This window comes from Plodia interpunctella, chromosome 11 (assembly GCF_027563975.2).
Source record: "Plodia interpunctella isolate USDA-ARS_2022_Savannah chromosome 11, ilPloInte3.2, whole genome shotgun sequence".
Lineage (NCBI taxonomy): Eukaryota > Metazoa > Arthropoda > Insecta > Lepidoptera > Pyralidae > Plodia > Plodia interpunctella.
In genome coordinates, this window is record NC_071304.1 from 5547179 (window position 1) to 5560678 (window position 13500).

A 13500-nucleotide genomic window follows, 5' to 3' on the forward strand; every position below is an offset into this window, starting at 1 on the left:
AGGTACTAAACGTAAATTTATTCCTTAGTCACAAAATTATTTTGACATTAGTTACCTACAAATCATAATCTACGTTAAATCAAATCCAACTCATATATACTTTGGTTTATGATAGTTATGAAGATAAATGTTCGCCGTCATGAAAGGTATTAATTAAAGGAGCTCTTGAGCTGTGATTAATAATTTAATAAATTGAGTCAACAAGCATTTACATTTGTCGCTGTACAGCAAAATGGTACAAAAACATTTTTAATTCATGTGATAAGTTTTTACCTTCCATTCGGCATGATTTTATTTAATGGAATCATCTTGATTTGCCCCAATTTCTTTCCTCTTTTCATATTTATCAACATAATATATAATAAGCTAGCTTTTGCCCACAACTTCTTATGTGAGTAAAAATCCGGGAATTTTAGGAAATCCCTTCTTAGTGCTCCCTGTGCCACACTGTCCTAGAAACCTACACACCAAATTTCAGCTTTCTACGCCCAGTAGATTCGCTGTGCGTTGTCTATCTGTCAGCCACTCAGTAACGCAAGAGTTTTATATATATTGATATTTTGATTTTGACAAATTCCAGGTGAGGAGTGTGTACTTCCCCAGGGAGCTGCTGCGCCCAGCCTCCTTGCTGACCAACATAGTGCTGGACGACACCAGGTCGCCCTCCACCCGCCATTCCACTTGCGACAACATCTTCGCCTACATCAGTGACACTGTTGCTCCAGGTAATTTTTTTAGTTTAATTACGAGCTGCTGATATATATTATATAAGGCCGACTAAAGCTATCTGCCACTGTTACTAAGTATCACGAGGTACATACACGTAATATATGCCTATAGGTCCTACTTCTGCGTTATTTGGATCTTTGCAAAATAGGTATCAACTAAAAATAGCATTTCAAACAATTATTATTTCCATTTAAAAAGTAATACGAAATTATAAAAATTAAAATATATTTCCATGAATTTTTGATTTGTAAAAGAATTCCATGCATTTTTAAATAAACATGTCTAAGAAAAAAATAAATATTAAATGATATGTATTCATTACAGCCAGTAACAAAGATTGCTCTAATTATGTTCGTTGGTACTTGCATTCGTTTGAAGAATTACGTAACGCTTGATGACAAACACGATGATAGTTCTCACACTGATTACATACGCACCTACTTATTCAACGTATTGTTTGCCGCCTCAAACAGATACTATCTTGTAAATTAACAACAGTCTCACGGCAATACTCTAAAGAACTTCAAGTCATAAATCTCTTAAGTATAGTGCTGCTATGGTCTAACTAGACAGGTCTAACTAGTGACAAACAACAGAATTTTTGGTGCCAAATAGTTTATATTAATTGGTATATTAAAATTCAATAACCAATTGTGAATTAAAATTAAAACTTAAAGAAATATTTACAACATGTAGGTACGTATGTACATCAAAAACATTTTGTTCAGCGTCGCATGTCGTCCGAAACTGCGAAACACGTGCAAAACAAAGCTTTCTCTGATAAAGTGACGTAACTGACGACTAAATACTAATTAAATTGACATGCTGCCTATTTCAACGGAGAAATTGAGATTTTTGCGCAACAAATGTGTATAACACTATAATAACACTGGACGAGTGTAACAAAGATATAGTATAGCGAATAGGTATATAAATTAAAAGCATTTATTATTATATGAAATACTGTGCTGTTGTATTATTTATTATATGAAGTGTAATTACAATTTTAATTGGTTTATGAAAAAAAATTGGAGGGTGCAGGCTTCCCCTTGGGTATTTAAAACGCTGTTGCCCGCGTTAGCCTATATTTGACCTCGTGGCTTTCTTTTAAATAGTTGGAGAGAGAGAGAGAGATATAGATCACGGCAAGGGAATTCAACCGTACATAGCCACGGAATTTTATTTATTAAGTTTTATCCTTTATTTCAGGCATCATCGTGTACGACGGTCTCCGAGACAATGCGTGGCGCGTGACCCACGCCTCAATGTACCCGGACCCAGACCTTGGGGAGTACGATATCGGGGGCGAGAGGTTCACACTCATGGATGGCATTGTAGGGCTGGCCCACTCCCCCACTCAGGGCCTGTTATATTACCAGCCTTTAGCTACAGACAGGTACTAATCACACATACATCCACACTTCCATGTACCTATATACTAATGTAGTAACGAAGTGTGTGGGAGTGGTTGGATTGAGGTGAATTTTGGTAAAGATAGTTAGAGAGCTAGAAAGTGACATACAGTATTTTATGCAGCAGGCGGATCCGCGGACAACAGCAAGTTTTATTTTTATTTTTTAATACTCTACTAGTTTAGGTACTATACTTGCAAAGTACTCGTATGACTGGTATAGTTACACTTGAACCAAAAATAATATTAATCCGTTTGGCGTGATATTAGCTCAATATAAAATTTCCCACGAAAGTGGTAAGATTTGATAAGTTACGAATAAGCACTTATATCTGATATAGATCAACGAGAGCATAAAATATTTATGAATAGGTAGGAATAATTGTTTATCATATTTCGAGTAGGTCTTCTTTTGCGACTTCACATTTCATTAGATTTTATTTTATTTGACTTCTATTTCACCCTTTTAAATGGAAATTCAGAAATTTTCTTCTTATGCTTATTTACTTACTAGGTATATAAATGAGTTCTACGCCAAATATCATGACCGATGACCTACAACTAAATATTGTTCAGCTACTGCTAAATATTATTTAATCTATGTTACAGCAGTCTGCGTACCATACATTAAATAAATGCTGATCAATGAGCGTCGAATTGTATAAAATGTATTTCATATACCTATTTCGTTTCCAGACTGTTCAGCGTATCAACAGCAGTGCTAGCTTCAGGGCCGCCAGCGGAGGGTGCGGAGTTGCCAGTGAACCTGGTGGGACGCAAGTCCTCGCAGGGTCTGGGCATCGCCGTGGACCCCCGCGACGACACAATCATCTTCAGCCCCATCACCGAGACCGCCATCGCCGCGTGGAACCCGCTCGCTAACACGCACAAGTAATATACTTATATATACCTATTGTAGAATTTTTAACAGATGCGAAATTTGAATACGGAAGAATACCGGTGCCACATAATATTTCTAAAAGGTATTCTTTAAAAAATATACGTGTATAAGTTTGGACAATATTGGTGAAGAAAGTGGTGAGGTACCTATTTACTCTTAATGGTTACGTACGGCTACCAGAATTGCCTTTGTTACACCTATTCGAAATGTTGGAAATGTTCCAATTTTATACTGACATGTATTTTTCACCGCCGCGTAGATAATGAATAACACATGAATAATGTTGTTCCAAATTTGAACTGTCGGCTGAGGACGGATATTTCAAATTTAAAGTATCGAAACAGTCCGTACTACTGGGTATATAAGGTCCTTGGTAACACATATAATGTGATATTTTAACTTCTCAAAAAATGGATAAAAAAGAAACAAATGTTGTTTGTATTTTTAGGCTCCTGGCGATGGACGCGGAGAAGCTGCAATTCCTGGCGGAGGTGCGGTGGGCGGAGCGCGACAACGGCGCGGTGTGGGGGCTCTCTACGCGCTTCCACAAATTCTTCCGCAGATCCGTCTCCAAGCACGAGGTAGTGTATGCGTCTTTATCAACTATCGGGGGCAGAATAGGTTATGCTGTCATTTACTTGTTAGGACATGTAAAAGTATTTCGGCAAAGTTGCCAAAGACAATCATTGCTTTTTTCATAGTTGTCATCGTTAATAGATAGGTATATGTTTTAATATAGTGGTTAGGTCACAACTTCACGAACTTGCGCCTTTACCGTTCCTATGGGCTCAATTCCCAGTTCGAGGTTCATAGATGAGTCTGCGTGTCTGCGGTTCTAGTTGTGTTGTTTAGTGGACTTCCGATACATGCGCTGATGGGCTTTTGTGAGTTATCAATATATTTATTATTCCCAGATCAACGTGCGCGTGGTGCGCGTGCCGGAGACGGGGTTCGCGGCGCTGCAGCCGCACGTGCTGCGGCGCGCCGCGCGCACCCCGCGCAACTCCACGCTGCACTGACACTCATCACCTTTTACACACATTAGTGCTGGATCAAGTCTGCGCGAAACCAAGCAAGCAGCAAGTATGGCATAAATCACCTGACTGAATGGAACATATTAGAGAGTATTACATGACCAAAAATAAGGTCTAACAACATATGGGGCGCAAGTCCGTAGCATTGCCTTAGGTACTCGACAACATGCCTGGAAATCTCTCTTCAGGAACTGAATTTCTTTGCTCCATAATAATTAAATTATGAAACGTTTATGTAATATTATGATAAAAAATAAAACAATATTTATATAAATAAAATTATAGATGACAGGCCGCAAGTTATCTCCATATACAAGTTGGTTCTCGATAAATGAGGCCCATTCAATAATTACTCTGCCTGTTACGTTTCTTTGTAAACAGCTATAATAGATGATGAAAGATGGTATTCTAACAAATCTATTGGGAGAATCAAAACATTTTTTTATTGAACATTCAGAGTACTGAGCAGCAGCTCATTGTGATGGCTGGTTTTTAACAACTCCTTATATAAAAACTAGACCAATTCGTTATGGTTTCGCAAAAAGGGTTTCCTTAGTACAGGTTTTTTTAATACTTTAAAACGTATAACAATTTGGCACGTCGCACCCTGAAAATTTTACCAAAGCAATCGAATTAACCATTGTAACCTATGACACGAGACGACTCACTGATGAATGTACATACGTGTATACATACTGATTATATATTTTAAAATAATAATGAATCGATCGTTATTATAATACTTAAATTACTTCAATTGGGCAGTGGTTAAGGGAATAAAATTAAAGATATGTTGTAAGAATTCTCAAAAGATCGTTTTTTTTATTATTGGTTGCTAAGCACCAAAGCCATAGTCTTTTTTTTTTATTTTTTAATAATCAATACTCCCACTTAAATTAAAAAGACCTACATTGACATTAATTAAATATTCCATAACCCTTTGTTAACTGAAAATAACTCAAACACTATTCATAATACTATCTCTAATAAAGTTAAACCGGCTAAGGGGTAACGCCTTGGTCAGAAAATCAGCAAGTTGATACGAACTTTCTACATACTCTATGTTAATTATTTTCAGTTCCACCTTTTCTCTAATAAAATTATAACGAACATCGATATGCTTGCTTCTTTTATGAAATACAGGGTTATGTATTAATTTAATTGCACTTTGGCTATCAATTTTTAATGTTACAGTATTTTGTGGTTTGCCTATATCCAATAAAAATTGTCTTAACCACAAAATCTCTCTAGCAGCATCACTAGCAGCCATATATTCGGATTCTGTTGTAGACAATGCTACTGTATTCTGTTTTCGACTTGCCCAAGTAACAGGTCCACCATTCATTAAAAATAAATATCCAGTATTGGATTTTCTAGAATCTATGTCACCTGCAAAGTCAGAATCCGAATATCCAATTAACTCTGTACCATTTTCATATACAATTGACACATCTTTTGTAGTAATCAAATAACGTATAATACGTTTTACAGCATTGACATGTATAGCACCTGGATTACTTACATATCTACTCACTAAATTAACAGCGTAAGTAATATCAGGTCTAGACACCGAAGACAAAAATATTAGCGCTCCCACTGCTTCTCTATATGGAAAACTATTAACAGTATCATTCTCATCTTCATTTTTAGATAGTTTTACATTTACATCCACGGGTGTGCTACAGCCTTTAGCTTCTGTTAAATTAAACTTTTTTATTACACCCTCAATGTAATATCTTTGACTTATAGATATACGACCTGGTGTCTTATTTATTTCCATACCAACAAAAGAATTCAACTTTAATGTTCTAATTTCAAAATTATTTCCTAAGTCATTTAATATTACTGATAAAATGTCTTTGTTTTCTGATAACAATAATCCGTCATCTACATAGATTATTAACAAAACTTGAATATTATTAAAATATCCAACAAAGATGCAATTATCTGCATGACACGGTTTAAACCCATAAGTAGTAAGAAACAATGTAAACTTTTTGTTCCAACAGCGGGGAGACTGTTTAAGACCATATAACGATTTGTTCAACTTACATACTTTCGACGAGTCTGCTTCGACACCCTCTGGTACCTCCATATAGATTTCCTCCAAAAGATCACCGTACAAGAATGCAGTCTTTACATCAAATTGTTCAATCTCTAAATTTTCTTTTGCCGCTATACTCAATATTAATCTAATTGAATCATACCTGGAGGTCGGTGAAAAAGTTTCCTTGTAATCCATACCTTTAATTTGGGAAAACCCCCGAGCACATAGGCGAGCTTTATACCTCTCTATTTCTCCTTCCTTATTTTTCTTAATACTAAAAACCCATTTACATGTGATAGGTTTCTTTGGTGTTCTATCCACAATATTCCAAGTATTATTTTTCTCATGAGATTTAAGCTCATCCTCAATAGCTTTCTTCCAATTTTTCTTCTCCAGCCCAGTCACAGCTTCTTCATACGTCTCTGGGACGTTGATTTCTGTTAAATTCACCTCCATATTCTTATTTTTCCGAGGTCTTAATGTCATGCCTGTATTGCTAGCTGGTTGATAACAAACATCTTGATCTTCAGAGCTTTTCATACTTTCATCTGACGAAGATGCTTCTAGGGTATCAGATTCATCTAAGGTACTTTGTTGTGGAGTTCTTGTCTGCTGATCTTCCTCAGCCTGTCCATCAATGTTTATTTCCGCATAGTTTCTCCTTGGCTCTGTTACACTACTGAGCTCATCAAACCTGACATCCCTTGACACAGTTATCTTTTTCGTATTTTGATCATACATTCTATAATTTTCTTGCTCATATCCCACCAACATCATTTTGGTACTTTTCTTGTCTAACTTCTTTCGTTTTTCATTAGGAATATGTACATACCCTACTGAACCAAATATTCTAATGTGATTCAAATTCGGTCTTTGATTGAACCATAGCTCATAAGGTGAAACATCTATAGTTTGACTAGACGAGCTTCTATTCAACAAATAAACAGCACAGTCAACTGCCTCAGCCCACAAGTTCATGGGGATATCTTTTGCATAAAGCATAGACCTTGCGCTCTCCATTATTGTTCGCAGTTCTCTTTCAGACCTTCCATTCTGCTGCGGGGTATAAGGGGCTGTACATTCATGAGTTATTCCTTTAATTTCCAGGAAGTTCTTAAATTCTTTATTCACATACTCACGACCATTATCTGTGTGCAGGATACGTACATCATGCTGGAATCTATTGTTGACTATCGCATTATATTTCTTGAAACATTCAAGCACTTCATCCTTGTGCTTTAGAAAATATACATGGCGATAACTCGTAGCACCATCTTTAAATAAAACAAAATAGTGACTACCTGATACTGATGACTCCGACATAGGTCCGCAAACATCACTGTAGACTATATCTCCTGCTTGTGTTGCACCTCTCATGGATTTCTTAAATGGATTTCTGGCTTGCTTACCATATTGGCATGCTTCACAAACAAAATTGCCATTTCCAGTCAATACTACGGGAATTGCTCCAGTTTTGCTCATATTTTTAATCTCTTTTACATTTAAGTGCCCTAATCGTTCATGCCACACTTTAATATCTGATTGCACAATATTACAGCTTTCTTGTATGATTGCTTTTAAATCTAGCTCATATAAATTGTTTTCTTTCAGATGTGCTGACATTACAACTTCATTATTTTTTATTATTTGAACACTTTCTTTATTTTTCATTATTATATAACCCTTTCTGGTTACAACTCCTTCAGAAAATAAATTTCTTCGTAAATCAGGCACATACAGTACATTTTCTAATCTGCTTTCTTGCCAATTTCCTTTCAACTTACTTTTTACCAAAACCGTTCCCTCACCAAGTACTTCAATATTCTGTTTGTTTCCTAATTTGACAGTCCTGTTACTATCATTCTGATTAAATTCCATATATTGACAGAAGAATTCACGCCTGTATGTCATGTGCATGGATGCTCCACTGTCTAATATCCATATGTTGTCTCCATTTGCAGATGACCAATCACTCTCTGCATTGTATACTAACATATTCTGTTGCTCTTGATTCTTACGAATAGATTTCTTAGGCGCTCTGCATTCTCTAGCAAAATGACCACGTTTATTACAATTGTAACAGATAAATCTATGACCTGAAGTACTTGCATTTCTCACGGAACTAGGTTTATCATTCTCTTTTACTTGTTTCAAATTTTTCTTCGAGGTTAGCAAAGCAGTATCATCTTTCATATCTTTCAGTAGACTTGCTTCTTCGTCAATCAAACGTGACGTTAGGTTTTGGATCGTCTGATTATCTGGATCAAGTGATAACCATGCTTGGCGCAGAGAACGATATGTAGATGGTAATGTGCTCAAAATTTTAGTTATCACTGCCGTATCACTTAATTTCTCACCACATTCTCTAAGCTGTTTGGCTAACCCTTCTACTTTTGAAACATGCTGTGCCATTGTATCACCCGAACAATAGGAATATTGGTAGAATTTCTCATGCACCATCATTTTATTGAATTCCGACTTATGCTCATATAAAATTTCTAATTTACTCATAACTTCCTTCGCAGTTTCGCAGTTTTCTATCAGAGATATCTGATTCAGGTCCATTGACGAGGTCAAAATAAACATAGCCATACCGTCATCTTTGTTCCATTGCACTTGCGCTGCAGTTTCAGTTGGTTTTGGAGTTTCAATATTCAAGCCTTTTGCTCTCAAGGCGCACTTGACCTGGAACTTCCATTGCTTGAAATTTCTACCATCAAACTTCTCAATTTTCATTGAATTTGACACTTCCATTTTGAATTGCGATCTTCACTTTCTTTGGAAAAAAATTTCCCGGAAAATATTTCCTTTCTTCTGCTCTTTACTCAATATCTATTCCCTTGATCGGCTTTTCTGGGCCCATAACCACTTAAATTACTTCAATTGGGCAGTGGTTAAGGGAATAAAATTAAAGATATGTTGTAAGAATTCTCAAAAGATCGTTTTTTTTATTATTGGTTGCTAAGCACCAAAGCCATAGTCTTTTTTTTTTTATTTTTTAATAATCAATAATAATAAACGTCTTTGCAAAATTGCATTTTTCAGTGGGATAAGTACCCAGGAGTTCAGTGCCATGTTATTTCATGAATGTTACACACTTTTTAGTTTATTTTAAATTAAATTAATGTTTTTTTTCTATGTGATTTTCTAAAGTCAACCAGTATAACGTATTTAATGGGTTTTATTTATACCTACGTGACGAAAATGTTACACAATTGCAAATAATTAATTAAGCGCTCTAATTTTAATGTAGCCGTAATGTTGAATTTGAATGTGTGACAGATTTTGGTAAGAAATTGTGGGCTAGTTCTTGTTTAACAACTTTTTATTCTCGATGTTTTGTTTGCAAACTTCTTTTATATAAAAGTTGCGATTTGACAATTTTTTAATACTTATTCAATAGTTTGGGCTATCTTAAAAAACAATGCGTATCTATCTCAATTAAAAAAAAATGTTTATCTTGAGCAGTACTTACATACAGTCTCTTGCTGAAATTATATGTGTGTCTTTAACATTTACAGTTGCTTTACAGTAATTTTTGATCGAGTAGGTTCGTACTTAACTTTTTTTTTCTTCTATACTGTAATTGTGTTTGGGGAAACACAACATTCTTACAAAACTCTCTAATTAATCTCTATTTTTTATTTATTTTATTTATTTCGACATTTATCATTGTCACAAGACCTACTACTGTATATTTTTATCAAGTACTTACAGATTAAGATATATATATGTATATGTATATTTGTTATGACGATTGCTGAAACTGTAGAGCCGCAGCAGTACAGGTAAACATCATAGTCGAACTCAAGTACGACGCTTATTAATGAACATTGCATAGTTTTATTTGTATGATTGTATGAGAGCTTTTATTTACCGCAATGAATTTACCTACAATGCATGCCGAATCAGCCAAAGATTGGCAAACTGCCGATTGAGTACAGCCGACCTAAAGCCTAAATACAATTTGCGGAAATTAACGAACGTGTATGCTACGACAATAATTATGAATTTCCAATGAATTTAAACAGGTTGATGTGCTTTGGAATGGACGTTTCTAATTACGATGGGAAGCCATCGGAGGTAATGTCCCGCGGCGATTCTGTTTGTGCCGAAGTAGCGGGACTACCGTGAAATTTCGGACCATGAGAACGGAGAACGATTACTTTTGCATGACAAAAAACCCATTTTCTTCTAAGTAACAGTTTCTTTTTTAATTCTAAGTGGTTTGTAGGTAAATAATGCAGTCAAAAGCGGCAATTTCCAAAAGGAATATACAGAAAAAATATTTAGACATTTTTGTGGAGAGTTTAATAATATTATTAGACCATTTTTGAATGCAATGAAATTGATTTGGCAATGCATTTTTGATCAATTGGAGTACTTTATGAAAGCAAAACTAACTAAAAGTAATTTATGTAATTAATTAAAACAACTATGTATAAACCTCAAGCAAATAAAGAAATTTAATTGAATGCCACTGCTGCGTACGGCATGCTTGAAACATCAGAAACAAATGAGTTTTAAACTTTTGCAAAAAGTCACTTGCAAAGAAAACACTTATCAGTTAAGTACCTATGTAAATACTTAGTGAATAGATAAGTATTAAGGAATATGTAAATATGTTTAAAATCACCTTCTACTTGTTTGAATTTTTTATCAAAACAATGCTATGGCTAATAAATTAATTGCACTTTTTTAAATAAGTCGATAAATGTGTTTGAGCAAGTGTAATATTTCTTATAAAAATAAAGAAAGTAGATGTAATAAGGCTCGCGTAAGTTGTAAGCGATGGATGCACTATGCACAGTATTTAATTAGGGCGCGTTGCGTCATTCAAATTTGACGTTAACTTTAACCTCCGCAATAAAACGTAGAGTAGTAGAGAGGCGCGCTTGTTAAAGTTAACGTCAAAGGTGCCTTGTGCAACCCACTCTCATATATGCACATATTATAATTTTCATTTGTTATCTGACCAAATTCATGACTATTATTATACATTTTTATAATTACCTAAAATTGATAAAAAGGTTATCCTTTTTCCAAAAATGTTTACCAGCGTGTAAATATTAAAACTAAACTCGAGAAATAAAAAATATTTTTATATAACATCTTTACTATGTCTAACAAATAAATTAAAAGTGTTAAAATAGAAAATGATCTAGTAATAATGACTGAATATATAATTATATATCTACTTTTATATGTATACATATTTTAATAAAATTGTCAATTTAATTGGTTTTATAATTTGTTCCTAGCTAAAGCCTAGACCTCTTCAACTGAACAAAAATAGAGCATCATATCAGTTCGATGGTAAGACCTTGATCTCATATTTAATGCAAGAGATAATCTAAAATTAGCAAGTACATATATTTTTCACAACTGTGACAAGTTCATGGTAGACCTAAAATAGATTTTTAGGTCACTGGTCTTAGGTTCTCTGATCTAGCAAGAATCATGAGAAATAGAGGTACAATAAAAATATATTGTGTTGTTTTAGCTAACATGGTATTCTATCGCACTTCTACGGTAGCGTATTTCCCCAGACGATTTGGCTGGCATGCCAGCCCATTACATTTTAAACTTAAATGGAAACAAGAGACTATCAAACTTGCATATAGATAAAAAACAATGTAACTGCAACAATAGTTATAGGTCGTAAAATAAATGAAAGGTTTTAAATAAAATGCTCCAGAAATAGCATGAAGCACACAATTTATTTATTACAGCCTATTGCTAGCAGAAATTAGCAATTTCACTAAATAATAGTAAAGTTACGAATGCTAATAGAACGTGCATTCTATTTCAAATATATGGTTTTACTTTAAGAGCTAATTGCACCGTCAATTTTGACTTTGACTTTAACCTGCGCCAAAAACGCAAAGTATCTACGCCATTTTGTCTAAACGTCAGTGGTGGCGTGCAGGGTTAAAGTCAACGCTGACGTCAACAAAGTTGACTGGTCAAACTCATCCTAACTACCTAACTCTTGGTTTTCCATCCTAAACTTGTTAGTTCAGTGAACTCACACAGTGTTTATCTTCAAACACACTAATTGGAAATTACTAACGCATATTCTGTTAAAAAAACAGTCAAGTGCGAGTTGGAGTCAGGGACGTTCTGTGTAATATTCCATAAAAGGTCAATAATACTACTACATTTATGATTTGCTTCCTTGCATAGTTATTTCCTTGTGAAATAAATGTGCATTGCACCATTTACGCATATTTTGCATAAATATGTAAATGGTGATATAATTTGACTTTAGTTTTTCACAGATGAATGAGATTTACCGGAGTTACCCATATAATATTAGATCCGGGTTACCTATTTGATATGAATTTCAACTTGATACTTCGAAGCGTTCCGCGAAAGTAGGTAGGTCTTGACAGTAAGACTACGAAGTAATATTATAAGTGTTCTGTTTTTACCTTTTAACATCTTCTACCTCTATTCTTCTGGCTCACACACGACTTTCTTGGCACTATTCATGGAGTGGTTTCCAATGGTCATTCACGAACACACGAGTTGATAATCAATTAGACAGCGGGTTTCCTTACGATGTAAATCAAGCAATGGTCTATGAAAACTACGATACATGTGGTCTCATGTGGCACGAGTAGGATTCGAACCTGGGACTTTTCCACTCAGCCACCACCGCTTCCTACCTTTTGAGGTACGGAGCCCTAAAAAAATAAACATAAATAACGTTAAATAATCATGGTCATCAATATTGTATGAACAGTAACTTATTAGCTTGCCCGTGAGTTTGCGAGTTATTATCAAAATTCATCCAGTAATTCCTGCTTGATTGGAAAACATCCAATTCACACACGTTTTGTAATATGGGTGGGTATAATGAGTCACAGTAATTTACTTTTATTTGATGGCCTGCATAATCTATTGTTTATGATGCATTAACACGCCCGTGTTGGGAGTAGTAAAGGAACGTGCACACCGAATTCCTGTGCAGCACTTTTGCTGCACGGTCGTATAGATATGTAAACACGCTTTTATTTACACACATTGTGATTGGAGGAATTGATCCGTATAAATTAATATAAATTATTATTTTTATTAATTATTATTATTTATTAATAATTGTTAGAATTTCTTGCAAACATATTGTGCACGTGCTGGATACAAGTTCGGTGTGCACGGGCCTTAAGCCTTGCGTGCCGTGACGTGTACCATGCGCTTTGATTGTAGTGTAATGACTGATACTTTGGGGAAATACGTTTACGCATCTCCTACGTATGCAAATACACGAGTTTAGGAGAAAGCAGGTAATAATATGTTCTTCAATATGAACCCTTCGATCCTGGATACAATAAAAAAAATTGAACAATAATATGATCGCAAGCGCAAAAACTAA

At 34.9% G+C, this 13500-nt stretch overlaps 1 protein-coding gene and 1 long non-coding RNA gene across 3 annotated transcripts in view; one reads left to right on the plus strand and one right to left on the minus strand.

Annotated features, from left to right (window-relative positions):
* The window catches only part of LOC128673416 (uncharacterized), a 5943-nt gene extending 2509 nt beyond the window's left edge, over positions 1-3434 (minus strand). Inside the window, exons 1-2 of the long non-coding RNA XR_008405077.2 lie at positions 3188-3434; positions 2822-3018 (exon numbers count right to left, since the gene is read on the minus strand). This is a non-coding gene — a long non-coding RNA (uncharacterized LOC128673416). The remainder of the gene's footprint in view (positions 1-2821; positions 3019-3187) is intronic.
* The window catches only part of yellow-e, a 26623-nt gene extending 21811 nt beyond the window's left edge, over positions 1-4812 (plus strand). For both annotated transcript variants that reach the window (XM_053751225.2, XM_053751224.2), the window contains exons 4-8: positions 581-725; positions 1939-2125; positions 2837-3031; positions 3490-3622; positions 3956-4812. In XM_053751225.2, the coding sequence (XP_053607200.1) occupies positions 581-725; positions 1939-2125; positions 2837-3031; positions 3490-3622; positions 3956-4060 (765 nt within the window). In that variant the 3' untranslated portion in view covers positions 4061-4812. The remainder of the gene's footprint in view (positions 1-580; positions 726-1938; positions 2126-2836; positions 3032-3489; positions 3623-3955) is intronic.
* Positions 4813-13500: the final 8688 nt, after the last annotated feature.